Below are 20865 nucleotides of genomic sequence, written 5' to 3'. Positions count from 1 at the left end.
TGACCTTTTCTATCATAATGATACCAAGGAGGGAAACTTTTTGGCTGCCAAACATTTATAGAAGTTCTAGCAAGCTAGTGTTCTGGGCAGGATAATCATGCTCACATTTGATGCTTAAAATACATCACCAAATTCTTAACCCTCTATTAGTTATCAAAATGTAAAAATCCAGACTTTTGGGGGGTTTGTTTGTTTTTTTACATTTTAATCCGTGTGATATTAACTTTCCCTGTTCTTGACATAGAAAAGATTTGGTGTTAGGTTTTTTATATGTGTATACACACACATATATAAACATATATATATGTATGTAATTTCTCTTATTTATAAATGAAGCCTGAGAAGGACTCTAAACAGACTAGGATTAAGATATATTTTTCCCTCATTTACCACAATCTACAGATCTTTTAGCAAGCTTCCTATCAATAATAAATGCAGCTCAAACTCCAACACATTTCAGATATAATCTTAGTAAACATTTTTGCTCCTGGAGACGGATCTTATAACTGGTCTCTTTACACGATAAGATTCTTGCAGCAGCGCACACACCAAATACTATTACTGTGTTGGTACAGAAATCCCCTCTAGGAAAACCTTACGTATTTTATGACATTTTGGTGCCTAGCACTACCAGAAACATTCACTGCAATCTATTTTTGCTAGGAAGCCCCCTCTGCAAACAATGGCTCTTTAAATCATTGAGACCGTCCACGTGACATAGACCAGTGGGCATAAACTGATTTAAGGATTTTAAATATAAAACAGAATTTTAAATCCCTAGTAGATGATGTGACTGTGAAAATGGAGCTTATCAGGCTGCCCTGCAAGTGCTGCAAGTAGGCAGCACAAATCAGTCTGAGCCCAAAGGTCTAATATTTCCTCTTCTAGAAATGGGAAGCTGTATCTATCTGCATTTATTTATGAAGGAGGAATCTGCACCACTTGAAGACGAGTTTCATTCTCAGCTGCTGATTTAGCAATAAATAATAGTAATAGCAGCGTTTTATCCATGTCAATAGAAAAATAAAATAATTTCCAAGTTCAATAGCTATGGTCAAATTACCATCTTCTACACATTCAACATAACTGCCAGCCCACATACACCTCCCATGCCCAGGCTGGAATCACTGGTTCCCTAAGGAACTCGCTCTGCCTGAAACTCCCTCTCCCATTCCACTCCTGTGCAGTCAGCAGCAGGGAGCTGCAGCTGGGCACATAAGCCCTTGCCACCCATACAGTCACCTGAGTGAGGCTCTGAGTGTGGGGGAATACAGAAATCCAGTGGAGCTTATGGTTGCACATGAATAAATTAGGGAAAGAATGCTTCTGAGGAACATGTTAACCAGACTTAGCTGAAGAGGTAGCAACTGGGAATTTCAGTCATGGGCAATGTTACTGGGACACCACATACTTTGTAAACACTAGAGTACAACCATGGGCCGTGCAGATGGATAAGTGAAGCAAAGTCAGCCAGCTGAGAGGGAAGGAAAATGAGATGGTGGTGAGGGAACTTGGGAGCAGACCAAAACTGCATACTGATGAAGAAGGAAACTGAAAAGGAGTGGGCTGAAGTGAGACAGAAACAAGCTAGCTAAGGAGAAAGCCATGCCTTTATGAACTGCAGCAGCATCTCAGTTTGTGAACTCCTGTCAACAGCAGTTGGAGACACACTTAGAAATACAGCTATAAAGTAAGTCCCCAATCCATCCAGGAAGCAACAGTAGGGATCAACACTCAACAACTGAATGCTCCAGGCTGAACTTAAATGACCTCCTGCACCCTTGAGGTGGTGGAGAAGGTAGGTGGATTCAGGTGAGACTGGTTGTGGCTACTGAGGCTGTTAGTGGGAAGGAAGGAGGAAAACATGGAAGAGGTTTTCAAATATTTAATAAATGAGCTGTGGTCATTACATCAGTATAGAATGGTTCGGATTAGAAGGGACCTTAGAGGTCATCCAGTTCCAACCTCTCTGCCATGGGCAGGGACACCTTCCACTAGACCAGGGTGTTCCAAGCCCAGTCCAACCTGGCCTTGAACACTGCCAGGGATAGGGCAGCCACAACTTCTCTGGGCAACCTGTGCCAGCGCCTCTCCACCCTCACAGGGAAGAGCTTCCCAACATCTTATATAAATCTCTCCTCTTTCAGTTTACAGCTGTTACTCCTTGTCCTATCACTACATGTCCTTGTAAAAGGCCCCTCTCCAGGTTTCTTGTCAGCCCCTTTAGGTACTGGAAGCTGCATTAGGGTCTCCCTGCAGCCTTCTCTTCTCCAGGCTGAACAAGCCCAATCCTCTCAGCCCATTGGGGTATAACTTGTTCCTTTCAGTAATAAACTGAGGTCTTGTTGGCATTCAAAGGGTGCTATAACAACTCTCCAAAACAGAAACAGAGCCTTCACTGTTAGAGGATCTTCTTGTACCAATGCTGATAAGCCAGTTACCTTTAAGTCAGCTACATTTAAGCCATATTGACAAAATGACATTTTGATAGTTCCATCTGCCAATACAGATACTTTGTTAGAGATCTGAGGTCTTGGTATTTCAAACCAGCATAGCTATACTCATGAACTCCTGAACTGTGAACAATTTGCAAGTCTCTCCATAATCCACGTGTCAACAAGTATCTGCACTGTGAAACCAATTATGACATTAAAGTTTCCTTACACACACAGAGCAAACCAATAAAGCTCATGCACATAACAAAATCCTGGCTCTTTTAGGTATCATTAAATGGGATTTTTCTATAACTACCATTAAAAAATATTCTATAGAGTACTTTACAAGTGCAATTCTCCAGAATAAAAGTATGTGCCAGTTTTTATGCCTGTGTTCACTTGAATTATTTAAGTAGTTTATCACATTTCTGGTAAATAAAAAACTACACCTTATAAAAATGTTCATCTACAGCTCTGATGAAAGCCCAAAATACCAGGTTTTGTGGCCATCTCTTAATAACACTGTCCTGAAATGAGCATAAGGAGTCCAAAACCCACTAGTCTTTCTCAATATTAAAATCAGTTTGTTTACTATTACAAAAATCTGTGTATTCCAGGCCAAACAAAAAGTATTTTTTTTAAAAAAGCACCTAGAGACCACATTGACTTTTATCTGAGAAATATTGGTTAGGTCACCCTTCAAGTGGTGACGGCACCATGGTATATATTACTGTTTTCATTGAGCTACCTTCAGTCCAGAGAGAAGCCCCACTGTGGAAGGACGGGACTCATCAAAAGCTAATGTACCTGCAGCACTGCTCTTGTCTAGGAAGTTCAAATACAATAAGCACGTTTACAACAGAGGCAACATATAGCTATAATCAGCTGCTTTCCTGAGAGATGCAACATTCCTTTTATTTTGATGTCACCTACAAGGATAAAGCAGTCAATTGCGATTTTTTATTTACATGAATTGAGAATTCAGCTTGAAGTCAGAAAAGCTGACTTGATGCTGTTTTCCAAGCATACACCACTCACTTCAACTGGCTCTGCAGTTCAACAACAGAACAAATTTTGCCTTTTTTGGGTGGTTTTTTCAGAGATAACATCGGAAATCCCATCACTGAATTCCATTATTTGTTCGCTTGGGAAAAACACCTGTAAAACAGAGAAAGACCCTAGCCTGAGCCTGCAATAATCCATTGATTCAATTTGAGAATGACTTTACAGACCAAAAGCATCAAAACAAAAAGGACATTTTAGGTTCCATGGGAGTTGACAACTCTTTATTACAAGAATGAAACATTGCAACAAGGTGTTGGATCATTTATTGAAACTAATGTTTGCATAACTTTTCAGTGGTTTGAATTTGTAACATTTCAGGCTTAAAAGAAATAATAAGGGAAAGCAATACCCCTCCTTTTGTCTTTTGTTAACATGCCTGTGTGGCAAGAATGGTGGAAGTTTGACAATGGTGGTACCATCTATATACATTTAGGAAAACATGCTTGCTGTGGGCGTACAAAAATAAAATTTATTTGTTAAATTACACATAAATATAAGGTACAAATGTATTTTTAAAATACAGATAAAGATAATCACACTTGCATTGTGTACATATGAAAATACAGTATTTTAATATTCAACATACACAGACACATTTATGATAAATGCAACTAGTTGGCAATGCCAGTTCTTCTCAGTCTTTTTTTTGTTCTTTTTGTCGGTTTGTTCTTTTTTTTTCCTCCAGTTTTCCATAAATATGGAAAAATAGGCTTTTGAAACAATTAGTTCTGCCGGACATCTTGCAGCAGCTTGTTAATTTCTGCCACCAGCTCACTGGCATCCATGAGTTCGTGTTTCCCATCACTGAGGTGGTTGAGCATGTTGTCGAAATCATCCTCTTCGTAATTCTCTGGGATCTCCTCCATGGCTGGCAGCCATTTGGAGGAAGGCTGCGCGCCTGAGTGAGTCCCCAGAGTGGGCCCGTTGTTGGCAGGATTCTGGAAGTGTGTGCTGGCTGCCCAGGCTGCCACCCCCTGTGGATAATTCACAGTCTTGGCTGGCAAATGTCCCTTCCTGCGCTCCAGCGAGCTGGAGCGATCCATCTCATTGCACTCCGTGTAGGCATCTAGCGAGGGAGGCAGCAGGCGCTGGAAGACGCTGCTCATTTCAGAGAGGAGAGAGGAGGTGCAGTTGTCCCCTGACTCCTCCTCGCTCTGGCAGTCCTTACCAAACGTTGAAAAGCTCTTCTTCTTCTCGCTAGCATCAGTGGGCTGTGGATCTTCCTCGAGGCCCTGCTGCTGCTGCTGCAGCTGAGGTGACTGGAACTCCTCTCCAGGGATGAACATGTTACTTCTGTAATCGGAGGAGGGAGAGGGCAGTGGGGGCATCCAGCACTGGTCAGAGTGCCCCAGAACCCGGCACTCCTCCGTGCACAGCCTCATCGCTGGAAGAGAGAAAAGAGGAGAGTGAGCATCCCCCTCCTACTGCAAATACCGCTTAGTTGCAGGGACTAACACAAGGACTGAACTTCTCCAAAGGTGTTCAAATCCAGTCTTTGGGTTCACCTTCTGTGTGAAGGAAGGTGGCAAATACAAATGGCCTGGATCTAAATGCACTTCCATTTCTGAATGGTCTCGAAAAAAGAGAACAAATACACAACATGTAAGGCAGTTATGCAATCTCTCACCTAGGGCTGAAGATCAACATGTAAGTTGCAGGCAGAAAACAAGCATTTGTGACTTAAAGCAACTTGTTCCCTCTTATACATTGCTATTAAATCAAACAAATAATTAAATACATAAATAAAATGAAGGTGTTTCTATCTCCAAACATTTACTTAAGTTTTAGTGAAGTCTGCCACATGCACTTAGAGAAGTACATCAGAGTTATAATGTAGGAAAAAAATGACAGGGGAAATACAGAAGAAAGAACAATAATGTGCAGAAGGACCTCCATCTTCATTGACATGTCTCCTTTTGATCTGACAATGTATGTTGAATATGAAGTGATCCACTGCTATCTTATCTTTTTAACTGAATCAGTCAATTTTTTGTACAGTATCAAAATGCCTAGGGCTTAACTTGCACCCCTTGTGACTCCAGTGTTTATACTGGAGTTACTCCAAGGTGCACTTGCCACTCTGTAGCTCAGGTCACTGGACCGTGCTGGCTCAAGCATTGGCACAAGGTGGTCATTCAGGCCAGCCAGGAGGACTGAAGAGCAGAAGACAAGAGACACTCTCCTAGCTGCTTCTTTTGAGTGATGTCTCTCAGGGAGGAGCAACACAGTGGGACAAGTGACTGCAACCCTGGGAGCTATGCTAGTCTGAGCAGGGCACTGCAAGAATCCTCTGTAAACACCTGGAGAGGTCTGGGAAGGGTCCCTGGAAGCGGAGACAGACAAAGCCCTACTTGACAGACCCATAAAGAGGGATGTGCCTCTCCAAAGGGAACTGGCTCTGCAGGACATGAAGCCTTGGCTCAGGCTGGGCAATGCCTGGGTGCTTGGCACACCTGCTAGAAAAGACCCAGGTGCTGCAGGGGCCACTTTGAATTTGAGTCACATATCTCAGAAGAGTGTTTTCAGAAATGCCAGACTCTTTGCATTGTGTATAATTTGACCATAAGAAATTTTTGCCCTAATCTTCTATCAGTTAACGGTTAGATTAGCCACACAGAATAGTTTTTCTTCCTATTTATATAGTTGAATACATAAGAAATGTTTGCAGTCATGCCCTGTAAGTTTCCCTTGCTTTCTCATCACATTTCCCATCTGGCTCTGGATCCACTTAGTTTATCAAAAGATATTTTTTGTGACAGTGTAAGCAGAACTGAACATTGTATTTCAGCTTAGGACGTACCAGAGATTGATAAAGTCCCACTGTCATACTGTCAGCGTTATTTATCTCTGTGCTTTACACAGCCTACCATATTGTTTGCTTTCCTAATGTCCTTTCAGTTCCTTGAAGTATGAGTTTTCTCTGTGTCTCACATGTGAGAGTAAGAATTCCTTCAAGAATACAAGTTGGAGATTGCACAAGCTCTTGGAAATAGGCTGCTGATCCACTGAACTTTGAGCAAACAAAGCATCCTCGAGAATATCAGTCGCTGGAGCTTTGATACAAGGGACTGAAATGCCTTCAAGCACTTTGTTCCCATGTATGAAAAGCACATGTGTAGTGATTTACAAAAACGCCTAAGTCACCCATGGTGCCTGGACGAGCTCTCAACTCATCCCAGAAGGTGAAGATTACTCTTCTAATTAAGAAGGCTCCTGTAAATTAATGAGGTTCACATTCAGTGTTTTAGCATTTCATTAGCAGTGAAGGTTGTCTTATTGTTTTGTTACTAATGTTATCAGGATTGGATTTGTTATCAAGTAGTAAATTCTGACATCCCTAAAAAAGGATCAAAAGATGCTTCGAGGAGATTGAATGGTGTCACAGTCCATCCTTAAATCAGCAATAAATAAAAGGAAAAGCAAAGATGTACAACAACATTATTATTCCCACCCCCCACCCCCCGTTCTCAGACTTAAAGCTTATTAGTGGAGATTTAAAAAGAGAAAGAAGCCTTTCAAGGACAGTGAGCGAACTTTTTGATCGTGTAATTTTTGTAGTTTCGAGGGACTGGCTCCATTTCTTTCCAGTTCCACCTTAAAGAGACAAACTGAAAGGACTCTTTCACAATGTCTGGACACATTTTGCCTGTGTCCAGACTGCCAATGCAGAAACATTTCACAATGGAGAACAGGAAACTTCCAGGAAGTTCTTCTGCTTTTCATTTGTTTGGACTGCAGATCAATTCAGTTTCATCTGAACACGTTCTGCATACAGTATGCTCCAACCCTGGCAGTGTTCAAGGTCTTGAGCAATCTGGTCTAGTGGAAGATGTTCCCACCCATGGCATGGGGGTTGGAACTGGGTGATGTTAAGGTACTTTCCAACCCTAACCATTCTATGGTTCTGTACTTAGATGACGGATTAAGACCATGCAGAGTGGCAAGCAGACACCTAGGTGACATTAAATGCTTACTGTGATAGCCCAGCCCAGCTCCATGGGCACTCAGCAGGAGTTTTCCTTACTTTGAATGTGATTAGCTGGGCCCTTTTGGAAATCCCAGCCCTTGGCTTCCTCTTTAGAGACAGAACTTCAAGAGCTGAAAACCAGTCCTGGGTATCCCAGCTAGCAAAGAGGAAACCACTCCCACCTGTGGGTAGTCACTGACTGCCCACGGAGAAGGGGACAGCTTTTCCTTGGCAGCACCAGGGCTGGATGCCAGTGCAAACACCACTGCACTTGAAGTTCCCCTGGCAACTGAGAGCTCCAGCAGATCCCTCCTTGCTAATCACAGGGGAGAATGAGACATGCCTCATGCTAGCTGGCAGACGAATAAGTACTAAGAGCAGGGGGAAATGAGAGTTAAAATACATTAGGACTCCAGATTTAGGTTAAAGATTCTGAAAAAATAAAAACCAGTAACTTTTCAAGACCTCCAGATTTGAAACATTGAGTAAATAAGACTAATTTGAAGAGAAAGGTGAATGCCTGAGTAGGTGATAAAAAGTCTGGAGCAAAATATGCAAAGGAAATCTTAAAGCTAAAATGTATAAGAAAAGCAAATTAAACTCTGGGGGTTTACTCTGGCCTAACAGTATATGTCTCAGGGTAAACTGCACCAAGGTCAGGCACAACCCCTCACCAGTGTTTTCCATAGTAGCAGAGAGAAGGAGCACCTCGGCAGCTCCTCTCCTCCGGCCCAGGCAACATGTGAGGGACACTTTAGGAGGGACTATGTGTTGCACTGCCCCAAAAGCAATGTGTCTCATGTATAAGATGACTTTACTAAACCTTTTAAGTTTGGTTCAGTGAGCCATAGTGAGTTACACAACCCTGCCAGTTACACAGAGAAAACTAAACATGATCTGAAGTGTACGATCTAGGGTACAACCAGTGGCTGTGTAATTATTAAAGTAACTATAAAATTCACGTATCTGTACTCAACATGATTTCCCATACACTATTATATTCAGCTTATAACAGGGCATAAACTTAAAAGTGGTGCTTCATACGCGTGAATACGTACATGTGCGTTTATCTTACTTTCATTCCTCCTATTCTAGCTTTTTGTTTTCCTGCCCTCTGCTCCTGAATTGTACTTCTTAAGTTCTTTCTTCTAGAAGTTATGAGTTGCAAGATTTACCATCTGGGACATATTTAGATCTTTCCATTGCCATGCCAGTTCATTTTTCAGTGGGAAAAAATACACTTTCTTCTCCATCCATTATTTCCAGACTACTCACAATCCATGGTAGAAGTTTGTACTGTATGGACAAAACCCACTGCAGAAAATATTATCTCCCATATTACAGCTCAGTATATTTTTAACAAACCACAACTGCCTGGCTCTGCAGAAACATCCACCTAGTCATTAAAAGTCTAAGGACATGGAGCAGATTGTGATCTGGGGGTAATTTAGAGCCAGCTCATGATAATGCGAATAAGAGAAAAAAGTAGGCATTGCTCTGGGTGGATTTTCAATTGTACCTGAGGTTTTATTTTACTATATATGTGAAGGTGTCAGCTCAGTATTTATCATGAAGCAGAGTAAAAAGGAAGGAAACACAGGACTTGCAAGCTAAAGAATTTTTGCTTTCTCAGTAGTAGCTTTATCAAAGTGACAGCCAGGCAGCAGTGTAAATAAACTGGTCAGCTTCCATTGTGCTCTTACCTGCAGGAATTCTCCCATCTGTAAGGAAAAGGTCACTGAATCCTTCCCCAAGAAGTCTGTCAATTGGAGACTCTCTTCCCAAATCATAATCACTGTCTCCAGCTTCACTGTCACCCCGGCCACTGTCTTTCAAGCTGAATTTATCCATATCTTGCAGGGCATATCTGTGAAGAGAATTGCAGGGATCATGGAATTAGATTATCTCACATACATTACATTCCACGTTTTGATTAAAACTATGGGTCTGTTTTCTGATGCATATACATGCATACATAGCAGAACAGTCCAGATTCTTACCTGTAGCTTCTGGAATACTTGTTTCCTCTAAAACTTGGCCTTGGTTGATACTGGCCCTGGTGAAGCATGGAGAGAAGCTGGGAAACCTGCTAAAGAAAAGGTGAGAAGACTGATTCTTTGAAATGAAAGCTCAAATTCCTAGCTGTAAAACCATTAATTTGCTTCTCAGGTTTGGTTTTGGCTCTTTTTAACTTTCAAAGTTGAATTAAGTCAAATACCTGCACATATATAATGCAGTACAACAGACTATTTTGTAGTACAGTGTCTGCCACAGGAAACATCTGAAGACTTTGTACAATGAGGAAATGCACTGCTGTTCATTAGCCTCTGAACTCATAATAATTACTTCATTAACAAGTAATTAAAATGAGGCAGAGTTTTGTTTTAATACATCAGAATCAACCCTTTACCATTCCAGGATCCTAATTCAAAACAAAATGTTGTTGCTCTACATGTAAAGTTACCAGGACAGAACTCTCATTTAAGCCATTACAGAGCATTTGCAGTAAAAACTGAGGTAGTCTCAAGTTTGAGATATTATGACCATGTATTACAACAGCTGTACTTAAACTGTATCCGTGTTTAGCCTTTTAGTTCTCTATCCTCAGTAATGAAAGGGTTTCCTGCATTGTTTCTCTATATAAATACTCTGGCACTCTTTCTTAAACAGAGGGAAAGGGAGAGCAAGGAAGACAGAACAAGTGAGCAGTAAACCAGAGCTAAGCACTATGTTACACCCCATTGTTTTGATCTTACAAGGAAGAACCAATAAATATTTAATCTATAAATAATAGATTTAACCTTGTTCCCCATGGTAATGGATTCAGTCGATACTGGAGTAAAACTGCAAAGCAGTGACATCTACAGAGAAACCTATCATATATCCTCATTAGGCATAGATCTAATTGGTCTCACAGGTGGCATGCAGAGTACCTCAATGCTTCCCAGTGAAGGCACGAGTGAAGGGATGTGCAAATGGACGTGTGGACCTTACCTCAACAGCAGGAGTAGCATGGGTGAGCTCCAGTGAGAAATTTTCAGGCACGTGGTTAGAGGAGATTGTCACCAGGCTGTTGAGAGATTGGTGGCTGTGGTGGCTCTGCCGGCTGCTCATTTGTCCCCTTTCCAGAGTTGGAGATGATGATGGAGAAGCTCTGTGGTGAGATCTGATGGGTAAAGTGCCATTAACCGTTGGCACTAACGTAATGTCCCCTTTGTGGATCTGTCTTGAGGGTCGCTTTGGGTGATGCTGGTAGGTTGATTCTGCCACACGACAGTTGTAGGACCTGGTGTCCTTTTTTTCTCGATTACATCTTGTGGCAAAAATGACCATAATGACCAACAACACAGCACATATCGATCCCAAGGATATAATCGTTATCATGGAGACGTCCAGAGAGGGTTGGCTTACCAAAGTTGCTTCTGTGCTTGCAAATGAATAGACATACTCAAAAATGGTACATCTGAGAAGTGCTTTAGTACTAAGCTGGGGACTGCCCTTATCCTGGACTATGACAAAAAACTCCCATTGTTTTGCTGGAACTGATTCAACACTCACATTGATAGATATGTCACAGGTTTTGGGATCCATCACAAAGATGCTGCTTTCCTTGTCAGCTACTATAGAGCAGCTGAGTTCAGAGTTCATACCAGAGTCTCTATCTGTAGCCCTTATCCTGGTGACAAGAAATCCAACTCCAGCATCTTTAGGGATTGAGATTTCTGCTGTACTGTTCCGTAGCGCAGGCCCCACAATGACAGGAGCATTGTCATTTTCATCAATGATGGTTAGTACCACCGTGGTATTGCTAACAAGCTGCTGACTCCCTCCATCCCTAGCTTGAACCATGAAGGCAATTTGATTTACTTCCTCGTGGTCAAAGGTTCTCAGGGCATAGATCGCCCCATTGGAGGGATCGATGGTCACATAGGTGGTTATAGAACTCCCTACAATATAGCTCTCCAAAATAGTGTATGTCACTTGGCCATTGTCACCTAGATCTGGGTCTGTGGCTGTGACTGATGTAATGTACGCTCCCGGAGAGTTATTTTCCAAGATAACAACTTCATATCTGTTTGTCTGGAAGCGGGGTGGGTTGTCATTTTCATCACTGATTTGGACAGTAAAGTGTTTCACTGCAGAGAGACTGGGCGTTCCCTTGTCCTCTGCTATTACAGTCAAGCTGTATTCAGATCTCTTTTCCCTATCTAGAGTGGCATTAGTCAAGATTAAGTAGTTATTTTCATAAGTCTTTTGGAGTTTAAAGTGGCCATGTCCATGGAGCTTGCAAATTATCTCTCCATTCACACCAGAGTCCTTGTCTTGCACTCTGACCAGGGCAACAAAAGTGTCCAGAGGTGACCCTTCAGAAATATAAGCTACCTCCTCTTTCTCTGGAGACATCAGGTTTAAGTTAATTTCAGGTCTGTTGTCATTCACGTCCACAACTTTAATTATAATCTTGCAGTGAGCTGGAATGGAATTTGGCCCCAGATCCTGAGCCTGAGCATCAATTTCATAGGATTTGGTTACTTCATAGTCCACTTGCTTCAGGAGGGTGAGGTGTCCTTTTTCTGGATCTATATTAAAAGTCTCTATAATTTTGGCAGACACATGACTACTAAAGGAGTAGACCACCTTACCGTTAGCGCCCTCGTCTGGATCCGTGGCATTGAGGTCTATGAGCAAAGTCCCAACCGGAGAATTTTCTAGGAGCTGGATTACATATGACTGTTGCTCAAAAACAGGGCTGTTGTCATTGGAATCAGAAATGCTTATTTTCAGGAGGGATGAGCCAGACCTCTGAGGCACCCCTTTATCTGAAGCAGTGAGCTGGAGTTCATAACTTGACTTCAACTCCCGGTCCAGTTCTTTAACCACAATCAGCTCTGCATACTTGGCACCATCAGTCCTGGTTCTCACCTCAATAGTAAAAAAATCATTTGCAGAAAGGGAGTAAGTGTGCAGTGAGTTGTCCCCTACATCTGGATCAAAAGCGCTGTCCAAAGGGATCCGCGTTCCCACTGCTGCACTCTCTGATATCTCGATAGGGATAAGAGCTCTGGAAAACTGGGGAGAGTTGTCATTAATATCCAGCACTTCAACTTCAACATGGAATAGCTGCAGATGTTCAGTGGGCAGAGTGATCACATCAAACTCTATGGAGCAGTTTAAGTTTTTCTGGCACAGTTGCTCCCGATCAATTTTAGCTCCTATGCTGATCTCTCCGTTATCCTCACGGACTACAAGCAAGGGAGAATTCCCCCTTTGCATGGCTCGAAATCGCACCGAGGAAGGGTTAGGCATTTTTAATAAAACATCAGCTACATCCTCCGACAGTCTTGCAATTACCGATCCGATTCTTTGCTCCTCATAAATCCTGTATTTCAAATTCTTGCCCAGCACAGTCTTATTGAAAGATATTATCATCAGTGCAAAAATGAATATAAAGTGCATTTTACCGCCGGCTCGGCGCATTTGTAAGTTTTTGCAATTCATTTCTCCAAGCAAGTTAAAAAGCAATTATCGCGGCTGCCTTCCGTACCTTAAACCCTGCGCACATCTGGTCCTTCCAAACTTGAAAACGCCTTTTCCGCTCAGCCAAGGATTAATATCTCACCCGATCAGAAAAGTTTTGTGTTCTTTTTCTGTATATACACACCGTGCCAGGACATCCAGGTACAAGCCGTATGCAATCCACGCGTTCTCATTTGACTCCCGGCTCCTCTTCCAGGACGGAACGTGTCGGGGAGGCAGCGGGCTCCTCTCCCGCCGGGAGCATCCAGGATCCACCGCCCGCCCGGTGCCTCTTCCCTCCTCACTTCCCTCCTCTCCTTTGCCCGCTCTCGCCGCACTGAGCACCCTCCCTCGCTGGCTCCAGCCTAAAAATCCCCCACAACTTAGCTCCAACTCCCCAGACAAAGCTTTTACCCGGCGTGTGCTGAGCCCCGTCCAGCCAATCAGCCCGGGGCGGGGGGAGGAACGGGATGGGGGGGGGACCTGGAAAGGGGCGGGAGAGACCCGGTGGGGAAATGGGGAATGGGGAATGGGAGGGGGCAGCTCCTCCCCCAGCCGCTGCTGGCCGCCGGTGTGCCGCCGGGAACAGGAAGGGGGGGCACAGTTACGCACACTCACACAAATGACTAAAACGCAACTTTAAATCAACGCCCCCCTCCTTTCTCAGGGCACTTTAAGCGGGGTTCTGGGTTTAATTCCTCCCTTTCCCGACACGGAAAATGCGATCGCGCCCTTTCTCCTTTACGTACTTTTAGGTTGTCTTAACTAACTCGGAGGTTTTCAGTGCGTTGGGTTAGTAAATTGGGATGGGGGGGGGGAGGGGGGTAAGAGGGGGAGGTCTTCCTCCTCCCGCCTTTCGCCAGCCATGCCGGCAGAGACTCTTCCTGCTCCGTAGTTACCTATTTACCTGCCTCTCCTCAACACCCATGCTCCTGTGTGGAGGAAAGGGACATCTCTCCCTCCTCCTCCTCTCCAAGTCAGTAACATTGTGCACATCCCTGTACACCCCCGGCTCCCCCCTCCCGCCGCGCTGCTACCTTTGCCCGTGCTTGGTCCTCCCGTGTGTGTCTGTATGTGTGTGTATCTGTATCTGTGTGTGCAATTGTCTCTGCGCCGGCTGCTGCGCTTCTATCTCTGCTGTTCCAGTGGTTCTCCAGAAGATCTTTTCCATTCTAGTTGAAAAAGCTCTTCATGCTTCACGGAGAGAGGATTTGTGCTAAGTACATCTCCTCCATGCCAAATGCCTTAAAGAAGCCACGGGACATAATAAGTGCTTGGACAATGGCAAGTTCCTTGCCTCTCCGCTATGGGTAAAAAATGGTTTTCGTGTTTACACTGCAACATATCTGCACAAAAGACAATAATCTTTGAGTGGATCCTGTACTTCGTGTACACCAGAACTGCTGCAGATGGTTACCTGAGCTTCAGGCTGCACCCAGGTCACAGAGCCTGGTGGGTTCTTCTCAGTTCAAGTGCATCGATTTATGCTGTGATTTCTGTTCCCTCTTTGTGTGTGTTTTGTTTGGTTTGGGTTTTTGGGTTTTTTTTAAGTTTAGTGTTTTAGCCACAGTCTCACCCTGCTTTTTCATTTTCTGCTAACTTTGTCCATTTGCTTATTGCTGTTGCCCATAATCATACCATCACTCTCTTTTATTGCTCTTCTCTCTCTCTTAAATTCCCCCCATATCCAAAAACGTGAAGAGTAAGGCTCTGATCCCCCCAATTTCCTTACTCTCAGCACAGCTCAGCCAAAGTCACTTAGAAGGTTCTTGCTGAAAAAGAAAGCAGAGGAGGCTCAGCGTGAACTCTCCTTCTTTTTAAGCATTCAAAAGCATTTTATAAGCCATTGTCTCTTTTTTCTTTCTTTTTCTTTTTTTTTCTTTTTTTTTTTTTTCACAAACCAGCACCGTGTGGCAAATTGTGCAGAATAGAAATGCCCATAATGAATGTATTTAGTACTGGGTCACGCTGATGAACATTCTGCCCCCATGAATAATACTGTTTTACAAGTTTGCAGCCCTTTCAAATTACTGATCCCCAAACCCTATAGGCAAACTAGAAAAGCTAACACAAGCAAATGGGACTTTAGAAACCCATAGCCATCTGCCCTAAATCTCTAACAATCCAAGCCAATAATTATATCAATTCAGGCTTTAGTGAACCCCTTTGCAAACACCAAAAGAGCAAAGAAAGGAATTAGTGGCCATTCTAAGTTCTGGTGGAGAGAATTCAAAGATAATCTAATTCCATTAGTTCACGGACAGCTTTTTTTGCAGCTCTGATAAATCTTCCTAAAACATTTTTCCAAAACACCAGTGTAAACTCTTTTCTGACGATAATTGGGGGAATAGGTTCAATTAAATGCTGTTCTGAGTGTCAATAAAACGTATTTTGTTGATAAAAGAAGTCACTGCCCCTTTACATGATGAGTACAAGAGATGAATAATTCATAGAAAAAATGATTTCTTTGCTTAAACCCAAGAATATTGTATGTACTCTTAAATGATAACGTGTTCTCCCAAGTAACTCTTTAGTACAGTTAGATATGCAGAATTTTCTTTATGCAATTTTTATCACTTTCCAAATAGTAATTCCATTTCATCACATTGGCCTTTCTCAGAGATGTACTCTGTATATTAACAGATAGTAAGGTAACTACAGAGAGGAATTACAACACCTCTTTTCTCTTTTTTCCCTTTTTTAAAGTTTACTTTTGATTTTTCAACTTCACCAGTCAGGTTATATGTAATATTAACTTCAGAAGTCAGACTATATGTAATATTACCCCTTAAATGCTGTTTTGCAACTAACCATATAGATTTACAATGACGACAAAATGTCATTGGCACAATAGTCCCTGTATGAATTCTGAAGTGAAGAAAAAGCCTTGATTTGCTTTTTCTTTTCATCTGACATTCATCTGAGCCTACAAGTGAGGAGGAACACATCTTGGGGTTGTTTAGATGCTGCAGTATTTAAGAGCATGGCACTTCTAGAAGGAATCCTTCTGTAGGGTGCTTATGAGCAATCACAGCGCTCCCAAGGCTGGTTCCTCCCATACCCAGTGAAAGAGTTTTGTCAGAAAGTCACTTAAGCTGCAGCCCACCTTTGACATGGCAGCCTTCCCTTACAAAGGAAAGGGAGAGCCCCACGTGCAGCCAGCAGACACTTCTTGGGGAGCGTGGTATTGTGAACGCTGCTAGGCACGTGAGCGGAGTGCTGCTGGCCTCCTGGAAAGGCATCTCCGTTATTCCTACCTAATCTGGATCTATTCACCATAACCTTCTTCTCAAATGTTGCAATCAAATTCTCCAGCAACGTATCTGAGGAAGAAAAGCCATCTCCAAACAGCACCTTCATTTGCCTACCGTGCTACTTCAGAAGCCACAGCTGCACAGCAGATTAACTGATTTTTCACTTAGCTGAAAGTAAATCTGTTTCTGGGGTTGATATACTTTAAAGTCTGCCTTGTTTCTTGATTGTTTCTTGAGTTTTACTCTCAAGCACATATTTTCTTCTGAAAGTTACTGATCCCCTTGATGCAAAGCTTAGGTGACAGAGAATCTTGCTTTCAAGGACTGTTTTGAGAGAGGGTCCTTCAGCAGGGCCAGGGGAGAAAGAAAATAGTTTTCTTAGCAATGATAGAAGCACAGGGAAATTAGCACAGTGCCATTCAGTTCGTTCCCGTCCTCATGCACACACACACACACAAATGAGGTTTTATTCACTTTCAGTATGATTTATTGCCTTATGTTGCGTTATGTTACAAAATGTCATATGCACTATGCTCCAGCACACTAGACATCGCAGATCAAATTTGATTTGACACCTGTGTAATGAATGTGAAAGACAGGTCTTCCCGAGTCAGAAGGGTATTTTAAAAGAACATTTCCATCACAATGAATGACAAAATTGGGGGTTCTTCTCTCCCTCTCTCTTCTCTTTCTTCCTCCCTCTCTCTCCCCCCTTGTCTCTCGCCAATCCCCTTCATCAAGTTTGTTTCCCAAAGTAAAACTAAGAACAGAGCTCTCCCTGGTCTTTATACTTTACCTTCCCATCTGTTGCAGCATAAGTGCAAATTGAGTGAAAATATCCTTGCAGGCAAACAAACACTACCATTTTGTACTCACTCTTGGGCCCATAAAAAAGCTGATCAGAGGTCAGTATGATGCTGTTCAGTGGAGTGGGTGGAGGCTGATATTTCAGTCTGATTTTTTGCACAGACAACCATATTATAGAGTTCATCACAAATTAATGCTGCATTTGTCCAATCTAGTGCTTACACCCAATACCTTTTAAAGCACTGAGGTGCATCAGAGGCTGGATTACTTCAAAATATATTAAAGGCAGAATGGTCTGTTGGATTATCAGATATGACCTCTGCATCACCTTAGCCTTCTTAATTAATTCCAAATACATTAGGTAGGGAATATATTTCAATCTGCGGAATGCTAAACAGTGTACCTCAGTCAGGCATCAGTTACCTTATTCATCTGAATAGAATTGATGATCTAAAATGGGGCCAGGGATCCAGGCACGCAAATCAGAAAAGCAAACAATCCACTTGATACTGTAAGTCCTGACCTCCACAAAATCTATACCTGAACTGTATTCCAACCCTAATGATTCTATGATCTATATATATATATAACTATACCTTAAAGCAATCCTGCTGAAGATACTCTGCCTAACAGTTTCTGGTCCCAGTCAGAGCACATCTCCTTTTACAGAGTGTCATAGAATCATAGAATGGTTTGGGTTGGAAAGGACCTTTAAGATCATCTAGTTCCAACTCCCATGCCATTGGCAGGGATACCACACACTAAACCATGTCATCCAAGACTCTGTCCAACCTGGCCTTGAGCACTGCCAGAGATGGAGCATTCACAGCTTCCTTGGGCAGTCTGTTCCAGCACAAGCAGTTTCAGAAGGTTCTGTCACCTTGGAGAAACCCAGGAAACATTTGGTAAAGGTAATAGCTGTATCAGGAAAAAGTAGTTCCCTGCTCCAAAAAACAGCCAGGAGCAAAAGACCAGGTACCCAGGAGGAGAAGGAGAGAAACTTAGTTCAGAGCCCTGATCTATAATCTTCACTTTTTCAAATCACTTAAAAAAGATTCCGATCATTCATTAAAATACATCAAACCACAAAATTCTGTATACCTACTGATAGGTGAGAACTTTTTTCTTCATGAGTTCTAAATTAGATTTCACATTATCATCAATCATCATGGCAAAGGGCAGGGGATCAGATTTTCTGCTACATGAGTAAATTTCCACGGTAGTTTTGCAGTGTAATGTTGTGTATATAAATAGTGAGTTAAACCAGTACATGTTCCATGCATAGTAAGTACTGTACCTAGATATTCAGTCTCTTTCTGAACCAATAAAGCATTTATCGCTCAAAGTTTTACCAAATGCAAAGAAGAAAAATGCTAGAGACTTACAGTTTACTAAATCTCCATTAAAAACTAATGCCTGTAATAGGTCACTTGGTGCTTTTGAATTAATTTGAGGATTAGTTGCTATGGCACAGTATATAATGGAAATTCCACTGTTTGATCACTCTAATGCACTTGTCATTTTGTTTAGTTACTTCCTTGTGAAGCATGAAGTAGAATATGTCTATTTGATAACTGTTTACTTAAAACTGCCTTTAAGTGCAGTATATGCACCTAAGCCAAATGAGGTTTTGAGCATCATCTATGGTTGGGATAAACTTTGGGATAAAAGATAAGGTAAAATAAAAAAGTCAGAACTGTGGCACAATGCAAGAAGAACACCTAAGCCAAGAAGGGTAATCCTGTGTGTCACTGTTCTACTTTCTCATAAAGCCACCTAAACCCAGCTGTAGGTGCTGTTGCGTACAACAGATATAACTGTCCATGACCTAATGCACCATTTTTTCCTTCTGTCCATCTCTATCACTGCAAATATAAATAATAAAGAGAGCCAGATGCTTCAGAGGGGAGTGGCTATAACCTTTGGATCACACAAAGTGGAACTTGAGGAGCAAAGATGCTCTGTCACTTCCTGTCCCTTTGATGCAGCCACCTTGGGGCTGGAGTGGTGACCAGTGCAGAGACCCCCAGAGCTCTTTTTCTTCCTGTAGGGAAGGCACTAGCAACATCTGTGCCCTTTGCCTGAGATATCCTTCCTAGCTTTCAGCCTTACAAAGGGCTGTACTTGCACTGGATTTCCCACATCTGATTTTATTCCAGATGTTAACAAATTAATATACTGCATGCACTGGAATGTCAAATATTTTACATAAATAAATTTGGAAAGCTTTCTGCATCGTACACCGCTGCTATTCTGTTTTGACAAATGTCTTGCTCCTTTACCCTGCCACACAGTAACTAGCATGTGATGATGTTTCCAAGGCCACTCTAAGTTTATACAGAACAGAAGGAACAGCTGCATTTGTGATACTTCTTTTCTTCACAGAAGTGGAGTTTCTGTAAAGGAAGGGTTTGAAGTTTGGTGTAGATGTGGATTTAGTCGGGGCTGCAATACATACTTTGTCAAATTGCTGGCTCAACCCAAGCTTTTCATGGAACTGTAACTTTCTTCATTGCCCCTGGGAGTTTAAAAAAAGAGCATAATTGCTGTTTCAAGTGTCTTCAGAGCAGACAAAGCATGTGTTCAATCTTCCACTGACAGCCTAAGCCAAATGATCCAGACCCACTCACGTGTACCTACCTCCAGCAGCTGTTTTGTGACCAAAAGGCTCCAAGAATGTTGGATGTCAAGGGGAAGGGTCCACCATTTTCAGCAGAGCCAGACCTCAGCTGCATGCAGCCACGGTGGAGGCAGAGGCAACTCCAGAGTTTTTAGGACACTTTTGTCTTTCTGTGCCCCTGGGGCTGATGGGAACCAACCCAATCCATGCAAGGATTTTGAACAGCTTCAGAGTCCCTTTAAATTACTTTGGGGAGGATGAGACTCACAGGACTGCCAAGCTGGACGCAAAGTCTTGCGACAAGAACGGACACTTGATCAGATTTCTCCAGGAGAAGCTGTTGGGCAAAAGTTTCCTGGAAGGATCTGAGACTCTTTGTACTGCAGCATTTAGCAACCTTGAGCTACAAAGGGCTGTCATTAAGACCCTTAATGGCCTTCCTTTCTTCAAAACCTCAGGCACAATTCACCACTCAGCCTGCTTCGTGAATAAGGACCAAAGATGTTGTTTGTTTTATTTTACAGTAAATATTTATACAGCACTCCACATGGGTATCTGCATTTTTTTATCCTTCATTTTTCTGGGAAAAAAAGGAGCAAGAAAATGCTCCCTGCTTCAGTGTCATGGGAAAACATGTGGAAATATAAACGTGCTGTAGGAAGCAGGCGCAGTGGGAGCTGTAATGGGAAAAAGGCAGGCATGGTTTATCAGCGGAATATGTAACATATACTGAACATCCGGCTTCCCAAGTAAGTTGTTAACAGTCCTTAATACAAATGTTTCTCTTTAAAGAATCAGATGTTCCTCTTTTTCTTTTTTTTTTACAATAGCTGCAGTATGGTAAAACTGGTGCCATAAAGTCATTGCAAGAGACAGCAAACAACTTTGTTATCATAATAGGCTTTTTTTCCCCTCCTTCTTTTTTAAACAATGGCTCTAGCAGGTGGCATGTGGCTGGGACCGGGTCTATCACCATCTCCAGGGTGCCAAGACGTCCCTCAAAGTTTCTGTGGGAGGAATTTGTTGGTGGGATTTGGATTGTAAAGGCACGTGAGCATCTGCTGCCTGCTCAGTCTCATTACCATTGACACAATCAGCTCCTGCAGCTCTCGGCCCAGCAGCCAGAGCGGAGACTCAATTTTCTTGCCTCTCTGACAATGCTCATTACCATTCATCTGAACTTATGTGTTTCTGTGTCTC

The 20865-nt window shown here is 42.5% G+C and overlaps 1 protein-coding gene across 2 annotated transcripts; it reads right to left on the bottom strand.

Annotated features, from left to right (window-relative positions):
• Positions 1–3692: 3692 nt before the first annotated feature.
• PCDH18 (protocadherin 18) lies at positions 3693–12966 on the bottom strand. 2 transcript variants are annotated; one of them, XM_005144425.3, is made up of 4 exons: positions 10462–12966; positions 9468–9556; positions 9171–9334; positions 3693–4884 (listed from the first exon to the last, which is right to left on the bottom strand). In XM_005144425.3, exons 1-4 carry the CDS (start codon positions 12964–12966, stop codon positions 4223–4225), a joined length of 3420 nt encoding a protein of 1139 aa, XP_005144482.2. In that variant the 3' UTR covers positions 3693–4222. The 2 variants fall into 2 exon arrangements, with proteins under 2 accessions (XP_005144482.2, XP_012983293.2); XM_013127839.3 differs by having other exon boundaries at positions 4223–4884; positions 9468–9553.
• Positions 12967–20865: the final 7899 nt, after the last annotated feature.

The sequence above is a fragment of the Melopsittacus undulatus genome, chromosome 7, assembly GCF_012275295.1.
Source record: "Melopsittacus undulatus isolate bMelUnd1 chromosome 7, bMelUnd1.mat.Z, whole genome shotgun sequence".
In the NCBI taxonomy this organism is placed as follows: domain Eukaryota; kingdom Metazoa; phylum Chordata; class Aves; order Psittaciformes; family Psittaculidae; genus Melopsittacus; species Melopsittacus undulatus.
This window is presented reverse-complemented; position numbering and strand designations above follow the sequence as displayed.

What these genes read in the sequence shown, in the direction of transcription:
- PCDH18 (XM_005144425.3), bottom strand. Translation starts at nt 12,966, where the DNA reads ATGAATTGCAAAAACTTACAAATGCGCCGAGCCGGCGGTAAAATGCAC. An exon ending in ATGCTACTCCTGCTGTTGAG is followed by an intron (nt 9,557 to 10,461) that starts GTAAGGTCCACA and finishes CCTTTTCTTTAG; the next exon opens with CAGGTTTCCCAGCTTCTCTC. An exon ending in AGATGGGAGAATTCCTGCAG is followed by an intron (nt 4,885 to 9,170) that starts GTAAGAGCACAA and finishes TCTCTCTTCCAG; the next exon opens with CGATGAGGCTGTGCACGGAG.